Source organism: Poeciliopsis prolifica, unplaced genomic scaffold (assembly GCF_027474105.1).
Source record: "Poeciliopsis prolifica strain line A6 unplaced genomic scaffold, Auburn_PproV2 SCAFFOLD005, whole genome shotgun sequence".
In the NCBI taxonomy this organism is placed as follows: domain Eukaryota; kingdom Metazoa; phylum Chordata; class Actinopteri; order Cyprinodontiformes; family Poeciliidae; genus Poeciliopsis; species Poeciliopsis prolifica.
The window spans coordinates 6,052,446-6,065,457 of record NW_026562380.1 but is presented as its reverse complement, the minus strand read 5'-3'; the positions used below and the strand labels follow the sequence as shown (position 1 = coordinate 6,065,457).

At 39.3% G+C, this 13,012-nt stretch overlaps 1 protein-coding gene across 1 annotated transcript in view; it reads right to left on the bottom strand.

Annotated features, from left to right (window-relative positions):
* kcnk12 (potassium channel, subfamily K, member 12) overlaps window positions 1–12,048 on the bottom strand; it is a 28,456-nt gene extending 16,408 nt beyond the window's left edge. Inside the window, exon 1 of the mRNA XM_055029338.1 lies at window positions 11,320–12,048. Coding sequence (XP_054885313.1) covers window positions 11,320–11,659 — 340 coding nt within the window. The 5' untranslated portion in view covers window positions 11,660–12,048. The remainder of the gene's footprint in view (window positions 1–11,319) is intronic.
* Between the last annotated feature and the right edge of the window lie 964 nt (window positions 12,049–13,012).

Below are 13,012 nucleotides of genomic sequence, written 5' to 3'. Positions count from 1 at the left end.
CAGAATGTGGGTCTGTTTGGTGGCGTTAAACTATCTTATTTGCCTTGTCTCCCATTGTGGGTGGCTACAACTACTATGGAGCAGGATGCTGCAGTAGCTGCCAGGGGCAAGTACAAGCAGGACACACTTTATCCCAAGGAAAAAACATCACAAAACACAAAACTGTACAACAGCCTCCTGCTCTAACTGGGCTTATCCACTTTCTCTCAAAACATTAAAACCTATTGCTAAATTTTTTAGCAACTGTTCTTCTCTGAAATATTTGTGCAGTGACTAATAATAAGATACAAAAACCCCAAAACTTCTACAGAAAGACGTCCTAATGTCCTAATTGGCAGTTGTCAGCGATCAGCCCTAACTGAGGGTTATAAATAGCAACCATATTGATGGAAACTGTGTTAGCAGAACAGGCTCTTGTGCCCTCCTTAATGAGAATGAAAACAGGAAGGCTAAGACTGGAAATGTAGGGCAATGCTACACTATTAAAAGTCGGAGGGTTGAAACTGTACGTAGTTTAGTGCAGCACTGAAGACTTTAAGCAAAGTATGTCCGCTTCGTTCAGTGAGCAAAAGGAAGAGTTTGTCGACTATGCAGCATATGCAAAAAGATTATAAAACAGAATATGTCACATACTTATGTAAGGAGTCCATGCCCTGACTGAGTGTTCATGAGTTTATTTCCTCTATTGTATTCTTTCATGTCTGCCACTGTGCTTTTCTGAGGAGTACTCATCTTTCTTTGCTTGTCTGCTGATTACAGGAATGAAGACAGCATGTGCTAAAAAGTCTGACCACCAGCTGAGCCTCATGATTTCATGCCAGAGACCAGATTTTGTGATGTTCTTAGTCATTTTTCACTCACTCCCTATCTGGTAATTGAGTTTTCTTTTTTGGTTTCTTTCTGCTTCTTTCTGCTCTTTAGCCAATTCTGCATCCTGATTATTTACTGGTTGCCAGAATTAATCAGATCAAGAAATCTGGGTTTCATAAATCAAGCAGCTCACACCAGAAATCTCCATCAAGCCAGTTATAGTCAGGTTCCTCCATCTAGCACAACACAAGCAGGCTCTCATAGGAAACCTTTCAAGCAACATCAGCAGTCAGAAATCAATTGGAAAAGTTCAGATTAAACTTGGTTTCAGATTTGCAATATTAAAACAACCAGCCCTGACAGATTTTTATGTGCTCCACCTACACAAGTAATACATGTGTAATAAGCAGAAAAGTTTGTTACAATGGATAAAAAGAGAAAACTGTTTTGTCTTTACCCACCGATTCAACACTTTGTAAAATCACTTTTTGTTGTAGTGATAAGTGCAAATATTAGGGGTTGCAGCTATTACAGCTTTGCACAGAAGGGAATCAAACATTTCACTAATAAAGACACATTGCTATCTTATAAAGTTATAGTTGTGTCACTTGTTTTATCTTCCGATGAGAAATTTATCATCGGATGTTGAAATTAGATGTTGAAAGTTTGGTAAATTGCTTTAAATAAAATGACTTTGCTTCAAACTGTTGTGATCCTTGACAGTAATGATGCTCAATGTTCTCCAATGTTCTCTCACAAACCTCTGAGGCATTTGCAGAACAGCTCAGTTAATACTCAAATTAAACTCGGAGGCTTAATTTGCACTAATTAGTTGCATTGAAATTTATTTAGGGATTTCAGAGTAAAAGGGGTTCAATGTAAACAAATGGTAAATGTTTTTAAACTATTTTTATATTTACTTTTCCTTTCACTTTAAAATAATTAACAAGTTCATATCGGTCTTTCCATTAAAGTTCAGTTCTAATACATTGAATAAACCGGTAGAGTTTTAACATTTCACACATCTCCTCCAATCCAGAGTCAGACCTGGTCTTCCTCATTATGAACCTGAGGCGACAGGGTAGAAATTTCCCAGCTGAAACCTTCACACTGTCTGGCCTTTGTTGACATGGAGCTCTTTTGTTTCTGGACAACAGCTTCACCCGTCCCCCTCTAATTGTGGAAGCATCTGCTACCTGACGGCTCTCCCAGGGGACACGTCCCGTCATTTGGACCTCAGCTAAATGAGAGATATAACGAAAGATGTGTCTGTAAAATGTTGACCCCACCGCTGACCTCATGCCCACAGCTCCACTGCCCAGTGGTTGAATGTATGACCTCTCCTGACGTGTGTACAAGGCAGTGTTTACAAGAGGAATAATTGGTCTCCCTTCATAACTGATGGGAGCTGCTTTCCCCCTTCAGGGGAAATTAAACCCCTGCGCTGCTGCTGATCGGTCAGCATCTACTGATCAGAAACCTTTTGTTATTTGAGAAATCATTAAACATTATAATGAAGGTACACCTTATTGTTGCATCAATCCTGATACTGTCTGACCCTTCAAACCAATTTATTGTGATGTTTAATGCCATGGACTCTATGAAGGTCCTAAACTCAAACAGCACCTCTGTGTTGAAAATAAACTTCAATTTCATCCCTTCTTCTTTCTCAGAAAGCGGTGAAACTAATAAGAGGCAGCAGATCAATTTTAACACAATAGAAATTTCTTTTATTCCAATACAACACTCTGTCTGCAGACTCTCTGTCTGCCTAAATGAAGTGCTACTCACTTCATCAAGCAGGAACATTTAAGCAACTGAAGCAGCAGAGAAACTGGCTTTATTATTTAAAAACTTTGTGAGGTCTTAAACCATCTATGGTGCAAGTTGCACTCAAACCACAGTTTGTAAAACTGAACCTGTTTTTATTTGACTTTTTTAATTCCAATACCAGGTAGCTACACATAGCATCTGAATTAATCCACAAATTTTGATGTTATATGTGGCAGGATATGAACTAGTGTTCATGCAAACTGAGAATGTTATTTACTATTCTCACATGGCCAAGCTAACAGGAAGTGCTACATGCTGTCTCGTTTTCTACTTTTGCTGGGGTTTTTCTCTTTTCTTTTTTGAGATTTGGAGAAAATTGAGACTCCCGCCAGCAGCAATTCTTCATCAGTTGCCATTGAAAACAGTATTGTGATACTGTTACATGTGATATTCTTGTTTTAGGTCACCTGGCTTTAAGTTTAGGAAACCTTTGGCCAACATGAATGTAAATCTTGTTCTGTATCTAAAAATCCCCCCATCCCATCTCACCTTTTGTCTCCATGTAAACTCCTTCAGTAAGATGTTAAATCCTGAGTCGGACTATTAATGCAGCCTGTTAAAAAGTTTTATCCTTCCTTCCAATATTTGCCGGTGATTTTGGTGATGGCATTCAAAAAGTATAATGTTTATTGCTTGTTTGCTGTTCTCAACACAATAGGTAATTGCGTTATGCTTTCATTTGAGCTGCTTTACATGACAAAGCAATTCAAACTGCACATGGAAATTGTTGCTGAAACATATTACAAAAATAAAATTGACATGACTTAGAACTCAATCAAAGGTTGATACTTTTTCTAACATCAAGGCCTGAAATCTTGAATGAATTTCATCACTGAAAAACAGTTTAATGTAATTTCCAGACATAAACAGAGACAACATGGTATCTTGATAAATCAAAGTTCACAAAGTTAATTATTAGTTATAGTTAATTATGAAAAAAGTAATTAAGAGCTACCAATTACAGCAAAGCATTTCTTCTGTAGAAAAAGATTAAATTCATGAGTGCCTGTAAGCAGAGCCTGGTTCATCATGGTAAATACTTGGAGAAATAAATAATGTTGAAGGAAAAATCAGGGGATCAGTGAAGTCATTAGGTACTGATGGTCGTTTGGGGAATGATTTGCCGAACCAACAGCCAGATGAATGTTGGAGTCTCCTGAAAACAGTATTTCCTGTTTGGTTGTCAGTAAAAAGGCTTCAGAGTCAGCCAGGCACCCACAGACAATGAGTGAGTTATAGTTGGAAAATACACACCATGTATGGGGTTTTTGGAAAGAGGGTCAGTTGTTCAGAAAATTAGAAGTCATTTTTTTCACTTAAACTCATTTTGGGCATACATGTCATTTTAATTCAGGCTTTTAATACGAGAAATTTCAACTTTCCAATTTTTTCCCCCCTATCAATTATTGTAGATTTTATTCATACAGTCAACATTTTGCAGACACTCCACTAATATCTGGTTAAAAAGACTTCAGCTACACATTTTACACACATCAACAAGCTCTAGTCATAATTCTGGATAAGAATTTGACCAATCGTCTTGGCAGAATGTTTAGATGTTTGACAGTAAATGTCTCACACTCAATTAGAACCAAAAATATTTAGACACTTTAAAACATTTTGGGTTCATTTTGTATGTTAAGAAAAGTAAAACATGTTTATTGTTTCATCAGGCTTGGCAGAGAAATAGAAAAATGTATCGATTTTATCACTAACCGTGATTTTATGTCAAACCCTAATTACCTGTGGTGTCGGCTGAACTTAAGTCAGAGGTTTTACAACTTAGTATTAAATCAGTAACTGGTGGGGGCCATAAAAGGCACCGACCTCATTCAACCTCATTAAAGAAGAATAACATCAGTGGACTTCACCCAAGCACACTACTGCTCTCTCAATGACCTGGCTACTTACTGACGTCACAGAAAATAAGTAAGTTTCTCTTCTCACATCCCTGTGTTTTTCCATATGCATGTATTTTGATGATTTCCACTTTCGATAAGAGATTGCTTGGTGACTTTGGCATGCCACCAAGAGGGCAAAATCTTCCTGAGGTTTGTTTACATACAAGGGAAGTTGTATTCATGCCATTTTACTTTGCGACAGCTACCAAGAAACTCTTTGGAGTTAGTGAACATGTTTTGTAATTATTGTTTTGCTTCTCTTTTCTATGTATGTGGAAAGTAAAAGTTTTTCTGGTTTTATTCTCCTTGTTTCATTTTGTTTGCAAGTGACATGCTGAGAGAATTGCTGCCGTTTAGGTCTTTCTACTAAGTGTTTTGAAAATGTGAAGTTTACTGATGAATGAAAGCAATTAAGAAATACTTTACAAATTACTCAACCATTTGTAGATTTCAAATGACTGTGCAAATAGGGTGTAGTGCTGTCTTGGACATTTTCAGATAGTGTCATAAACACTCAACTTCCTTGCACTAAAAGAATGAGCTGTCATGATGGAAACATGGCAAAGCCTCTATTGATTGTAAACAATTGGGTCAGGACTTTTCATTTATAACTGACACTTTCATTGACATGAATACTTGCTTTTATTGAATAAACTATCCATTCTCAGCAAGTGGCTTGCATTTGCAAAGTAACTAAGGCTGCGTTCACACTGCAGCCTGATATGAAAATCCTATTTTTTGTCAAATTGGATTTTTTTGTGTGTGTCAAATATATGAACATAAAGAAGAAGTAGTGCTCAGTGTTTGCGGAAGCAAGTATAGGTGCTAATGGTGGAGCATAGCCTACACATATGAAGTTGTTGCTGGCATATTAACAACTTAATCCTCATTATGATCCGTCATGGATGTTGTTGGGTTTTTTCCGCTTGCGGGAATCAGGACACAGAATAGTGACATTTGTCGAGTATCAGTGACGTTCAGATTCAGGTCACATTTGATTCAGATACGTATCGGATGTCCAAGTGGCCTGAGTCGCATTAGAAGAAAATCTGACCTGTGTTGTTCAGACTGTCATGAAACAATCAGATACACCACAGGCAAAAAAAAAAAAAAAAAAAAAAAAAAAAATGGAATTAGGTCACTTCAGGCTGTGTGTGAACGCAGCCTGAGTTTTACAGTTTGCGCTAATTATTTTGAGCACTAAATGCAAAATTAGTGCAAAATTAGTTTAAAAATTAGCACATTTTAACAGAGATGTGAGAAATGGAGGAACAAAGTATGTGCTACTGTTCTGGGGTTAAGAGGGCATGATGACTTGATAGAGGAAATGACTTAACCCTCCTATTGTCTTCGGGTCATTTTGACCCGAAGACAACAGGAGGTTATTCTTATTTTTTTTCGTCAAGTTCACATTTGAATTGCTCCAGCAGAAAATTCCATCTGAGTTGTGAACACTGTAGGTCTGATTCAGGACTGTTAGATTTCAAGTTTCTGTATGCAGTTGCAATTAAAAAAATGTTTTATAAGGGCTTGTCCTCGGGTCATGTCAACCCGAGGGCAACAGGAGGGGGGGAAATTTGAAAAGATATCAGTTTTACGGAGATCAGTGATGCCATTCCATACTGTTTGCCTGTCCAGCTGTAATTTCCTTAGTCTTCCGGTCAGTCTGACCTGAGGCCTGGGTTTGGTTATCTTTATTTTTTTTGTAAAGTTCACATTTGGATTGCTTGAGCCTAAACTTCCCCCTGAGTTGTGCACACCATAGTTCTGATGCAGGACTGTTAGATTAAAGTTTCTGTATGCAGCTGCAATTGAAAAACATATTTTTTAAGGGCTTGTCCTCGGTCGACATGAGCCGAGGACAACAGGAGGGTTAAGATTATGGTTGCCATGGGAAATAGCTTGGGTTATATTTGAAAATGTGGTGAACATCCTATCTGGTACTTAATCCAAAAGCCTAAAATAATAATATAGTAGTTGCTGGAGGAGAACTTCTGATATACCCTGAAAGGCCACAGAGTGGAATATGTAAAGTCAGCAAACATTGCAGTTGTTTCTAACCTATTTGACCCAGAAAGCATTTTGGAGGCAATCTTTCCTGTATTCCTAACAACGCATCCGTGAAAGCACCTAATCGTCAGTGATCCTGACCACAAACCTCTGGTAAACAACCTGCATCATGTGGCCGCAGCTTTGCTTTTATCTTTCAAAGTGATACCATGGAGGCACATCAAGGGGAGCAAAGAGTCACTGCTGATTTGAAGCCTCTCCCACAGCTGAGTCAGAGACAGGAAGTGTTTAGGAGAAGCATCCAGAGCTCACAGGGGGGGAAAGCCGCTCTTATAAAAAGTGATGTGGGGAGGTCCTCAAATCCCTTTCATATCAGCAGCTCACCAGCATGCCAAAAGACAGGCATACGCAGACCGGTGGATGAGGTTGGGAGAGGAGATCAAAGCTGGATGAAATCCCAAAAGGAAATCTAACAGAAAAACTACGGGAGAAACAGAGAATATTAGCATCTCACTTTAACTCCCTCCTTTACATAAGCAGCTGAGTCAGTTTAGATAATCTACCTGTCAGGGAAGACAGTGATGCTGCATGACAACTAAAGTACAAAGGAGGACAACCTGCCACAGACATGTAAGCAAACACAGCTGCTGTGGCTGAGTGCGCGGTCGCCCTGAGAGCTGCGTATGAGTGCATTTGTGTATCCAAGAGCGGAAGGTGGGAGGGCCAATAAAGCTCTCCTGACAGGTCTACAGTAAATAAAGTTGTGACAGTTCTGCCTATGTGAATCCAATTTTCCCTGAGGAATCATAGCGAACATGACCATCAGTTTCCTCTCACATCCTGTCTCACTGCAGTTTTCAATTAAAAGTAGTAGCCAGGGGTATGCCATCATGTTGCACGTATATGAGTACATGTTTGTGTTTAGGGCGATGTCTGAGATAAAGCTGCTGTCAGCTTTGATTACAACCTGGACTGTTTTCATCCATTTATATTCACTCTCTGTCCAAAGGGCTTTGCCAAAGTGTGCATTCGACTTTTTCACATTTTGTCTCGGCACAACCACAAACTTCAACGTATGTTAGAGGGATTTTATGAGACAAATCAACACAAAGTAGGTGAAGTGATAGGGAAATAATAATATATCAATATAAAACTGTTGTCTGAGCTTCATTTGTATTCATCTTTCTTTAATTAACCAAAATAAGATCACCTGCAACTTATTGCTTCACAAGTCAAATTTTATATGTGCATATTAGATTAAACTCCTAAGATTCATCGGTTTGTTTCAGAGGATTAGTAAACAAACCTTTGAATACAAAGGAAACAATTCAGTTTCTTTTTTTATTGCCGAATCTGCAATAATAGCATTCCTACTGAACCGGGTGAAGCTAAAACTAAACTAAAACTAGTTCTTTATATGTTACATAATTACATATAAAGGCTTTTTGTTTTTATCTTACATTTTGCATTTATCTTAAATGCAAAATGTATACATATTTTGTAATTTGGCTTAATCTCTGCTCTTAACATGTTATTTCAGCATGTAGCCTAATTTTTTTGAAGTTTGTATACTTTAGTTAACAATTAATCAGCTGAGAGTGACCATTCTGACTGGAGGTCCAACTCAGGTACGAATCTGTCGACAACATGAAGTTGTGCAGACCCAGTGAAACAAAGGAGTGGATCTGCTTTTCTTGAGTTTCTTGGGAAACTGGTCATAGTTGATAGTAAATGTGTGTCAATCCTTCCAGAAAACCTGTCAGGAACAACAAAGCTCTACTTCACTGAGGCACAGGTTCATCTTCTAGCAGCAGAATATTAAATATACAACCAGAGCCGTGGAATTGGGCTTAAAAGCATATTAATGTCAAAATCCTGACCTGATTCTAACCGAGAATTTGTGGAAAGACTCTAAAATTGCTTTTCACAGAGAGAAATGAAATTGGCAAAGGTTTCCGTTTCTATAAACTTGCCGCTGTAATTCCAGTAAAAGGTGCTAAATCTTAACTCAAGCTCCAGTCATCTTACTGTGGTGTAGCACAAAAATGCATTAAAGATCTGCTGTTGTTGTATCAACCATCCAGACATCTCAGGTCTTCTGGCTCTGGTCTGCTCTTCATCTGCAGAACCAGAACCAAACATGGAGAAGCAGCATTTAGCTTCTATGCTCCTCAAATCAGGAATGAACTTTCAGAGTTTTACCAGAAGGAAAACACCTGAAACACCAAGTTCCTTTAAATCAAGACTTAAAATCCAACCTTTTAGAGTAGCATTTGATTAGTAGTAAGTTAAAAGTTGATTTTGATGACTTTGATGCTATTTGACAAAATGTAATGTTTATTGCTTGTTCTTTAATCATTTCTGTATGATGTTTTTATGATGTAACACATATTTCTGGTTGCTGAAATATGCTATAAAAATAAACTTTACTTGACTATGAAGTCTTGTTTTTCTGTCCCTACTGAAGAAAAATGTGTTTAGAATTGTAAATTTCTGCAACATCCACCAATCTGTGTTTACATCTGAAGGCAGCTGGTTGCACAAGATTTCATTTAGGGGTATCTGGGTAAAAGAGGGCTGAACTAAAATTTACTCTTCCCTCCATGTCACAGCTAAGAGCTTCGTTGTGTTGGTGAATGCCGAGAGATGTTACTAAACACTTTAAAAGTTACATAACAGCACAAATGTGGAAAAAAGGAAATAAATTCTTTCTGTAAGGACTGTATATGAGTGGAAAGTGGATGTCAGAGCCATCAGCCATGCACAGCGTCACACCGTTGGCCCTCAGGTTGCCCTGGGAGGTACACTTGCTCTTTTCTGACCTATTGCATGAGTAAATGTTAAACGGGGGGAGGAGAGTAGAAGGGGCTTCTCATTGACATTCCTGTTAGTTTGATGAGAAATGTGACAAAAAAAGAGAGGCTGCACCCATGGGTGCTGTCCTATAGCCAGCGATGAGCGAGCAGATCCAAATGGCAAACAAGTCAGATGTTGCCCCCATTTCCAAAAGTCCATCAGAGCCAAAAAAATTTAACACACGACCAAAATAAAAGCCAACTAAAAAAAAACGGAAGTTTAATCTGGTATTCTGCGAACAAGCCAGCAGAAAGAAAGTGATCCAGAGGGAGACTGCTCCAGTCCCTCAGATATCCAGACTGAAAGTAATGACATGATTATTTAACCATTTAGAAAGACATGTGGTTCCAAAACCCATCTGGCCTGAAATTACTTCATTTCAACTGTCTTCTCAATGTGAGGTGGTTCCTCATTTTCAGCTTTAGGACACCTACAAACTTATGTTTCCAAGAAGAAACCACCACAGTGGATATAAACTGTTTACACATCCCTGTTAAAATTACAGGCCTCAGTATATTAAAAATGAGATCAAGATAATAGTTCAGAACTTTCTCCACCACTGACATGCCCCTTAACTTGTGCAGCTCACTTTAAATGTAATTTTAAATCTGTTAGGAGGAAATACAAAATGAAAAATTAAAGCAAGTAGAGTGCTGCATCATTACAAATATATCCTGTTTTGTTATGTTTTTATACGTAGCCTGTTTTGTTTTTAAAGAGTTATCTTAATTGATGTTAAGTTGCTAATATTATATTGAATTGACTTTTGCAAGAAGAGGTAGGCTATATAGGATTTCTTTCCTCCAACCACTCCTTTTCATTCAAAACTTTTGTTTAAATCAACATGTGACACATTCATTTTAAACTTCAAGTGTATCAAATAAATAGTAGTGAACAAAAAAACAAAAAACAAAATTGGCCTGAACATGAACTTTGTGTTGGCTCCATCAGATAACCACAGTCAACCTGGCACGTCTTGATCTGATAATATTTGTCTGCTGCTCTTTACAAGAAACTTTCAACTCTTTCTGATGATAACGTTTTCTGTTCACAACTTCTTTTCAAACCGTTTTGTAGTTTCAATTTCACTCTGGTGTGCCGTCTCTTTCTCCTCTTAAGTCTCCTTCAGATGATGTAATTTATGCTTTGCGTTGCTGTCATGCAGAAATCTAAAGTTAATCCTCACCTTTAGCTTTCTAGAAATTTTTTTTTGAAGGTTTTGGGTCAACTTTGACTGGTATTTGGAACTTGGATAAGGTCCCAATGCATGATGCTGCCACCACCATGCTTCACTGTGTTTCACTTCTGATCTTAACATCATTTTTAGGCTTACTGTTAGGCTTTGAATGGCTTTTTGCTCATTTACACCAAACGTGGGTGTCATTTCTGAGAGAAGGTTCATATATTGGCATGTTTGTCCCCCATATAGTCAGTACTTGCTGATGGTGACACTAAAATGCAGCTGCATGCCTCTCAGCTATAGCCACTTTCTGTCACTGGTTTTTGGGGAACATTCAGTTCCCAGAAATATTAAGTTGCAATATTTTCTTTCTCTGCTTCAGGGTCGTCTTCATTGTTTTCTGTGGTGTTTGACTAAGGAAATTTCCTTCCTTCACAGCTGAACTTTATTTGTGGTTAATCAGAAGGACTTTAAGAGGAGTTAGGTCTTATTTTAGATTAATTTTCTGTCAAACAAGGAGTCTTGGATGATTCATACAAGCTATCGGCCACATTAAAGATTGAAAAAGTTCTGAACTGAATTACCTTTCTCTCGTGTTTTATCTGCATTGTAAAACCTGGCATTTTTTCAAGTGTGTGTTGACTTTTTTTTCTCTCTCTCCACTATCTCCCTGCAACAAAATGGACTCAAAGGTCAAGGCATTGAGTGAACGCTGCAAACATCACCCACCTATAGTCGACACCACAGTTCCAACAAAATAAAAAGCTCCTGTAAAATCCCATCTCGGTCTAAGAGCGTCAGCCCGGATCCCGGCGGCTATGGCGGCCTCGTACTCCCGCAGGAAAGAGTTGAGCTCCTGCAGGCTGATGTTGAAGGTCTCACTAAAGTTGAGGAGCGTCCCGTTCCAGCGGCCGTGAGCCCGCAGCTCCGAGGGCCTCTCTATGGCCGAGAAGACCGCAGCGCCGCACAGCAGGTACACCAGGATGAGCACGGCGAGCAGGACGAAGCGGCCGTTGTCCTCGTTCAGGTGCAGGGAGCGGCAGCCCTGCAGTCGCAGGCTGGGCATCATCCAAATTTCAGCACCACACGCGCGTCGGACAGCGACAAGCGCCACATCGAGTGCGGCGTTCACAGGTCGGCGGGCACGCTCTGGAAGTCACAGTCCTGCCCGTCCACTGCGCTCGGATGCAACATTTCCTCCACTTTACTTTGCGCACCACATTGTAGTTGTTTCAAAGAGTGATGATCTGCACTCCACATGCGAACGTCAGCGCGATGATCCACAAAGAGTTGACAAGAAAAGCTCCAGGCGGGCGCAGAGTTTCATAATACACACATTCTCTTCCCACGATTGTGTGGCAATGCAGTTGGTGGTAAGTGGACTGCAGACTGAACCCAACAAGGAACCGCGCGTCTTTGTGCTCCAACAGGCAGCAGCATCCTTCGAGTCCCCTGCACCAAAACCCCCCAGTCTCCACAAAAGATAAAAAAGGGGAGGCGTAATTTACAGCTTATCTCGCTGTCGATCTCGAATAAAGTCCTGTATCCTCAGGTTTGGTGTTCTGGGAAGAGCAGAGCCGCAGTCGTTGTGTGCATGTTGTAGTGGCACACTGAATCCCACCACAGCGCACACGGTGAGATCACTCTTCACTATAAATCGGGTTTTGAGCAGTTGGCAGAAAAAAAAGAGGATTCCCGCGCTTCTCTAGTTGTCTTCAGATGGCACGGTGTGTTTCCCCCCTCCCCGATACTTTGTTACTTCGTGCCTCGGTGTGTTTTTATCAAATTCATGTTTGTAGTGGGGGTGCACATGCGGCAATTTAATAAAAATAAAAGTCTTAATGCGGAGATAAAGACGCAGCGAAATTAAATATTCAACGGGAAGGAAGAATCTGTGCAGAAAATCTCTAACACCAGAGAAGTGAAACTGATTAATCATCAGGACAATCACATTAAAAAATAAAACATTCTAAATAAATAGTTTGTTGTATTAGTTTGCAAGAACTAACTTGCACAGAGCCTTGCAAAAGTAGTCCACCTGAAAAGTGTGGTGTGCATTTGTAGTCAATAGAACCACTTTCCTCTGCTATCATAGTTGAATGTCTTTTTGGGTTTAATCCAAAAACTGATATATTCCCCCCCACTCTTTCTGTCAAAAGTGTTTGAATCCAGTGAAATTGGATGTGGAGAGTCTGAACATTCTCAATTAGATTCAAGTATGGGCTTTATCTTAACTTCCACCTTAGACCTTAGGGATTTTTTTAATGTAATCTCTATGCCTGCTCTATCAGTTCAAGTGCATGTCTTGGTTTGCAGATGTTCCATACCGTATTGCATCATAACTTTAAGCTGATTTAAACTTCTTGACCTCTGACCTATTTGGTGCTCCTTGTTTTCATGATGCTGTTTGCTCACTAATGTT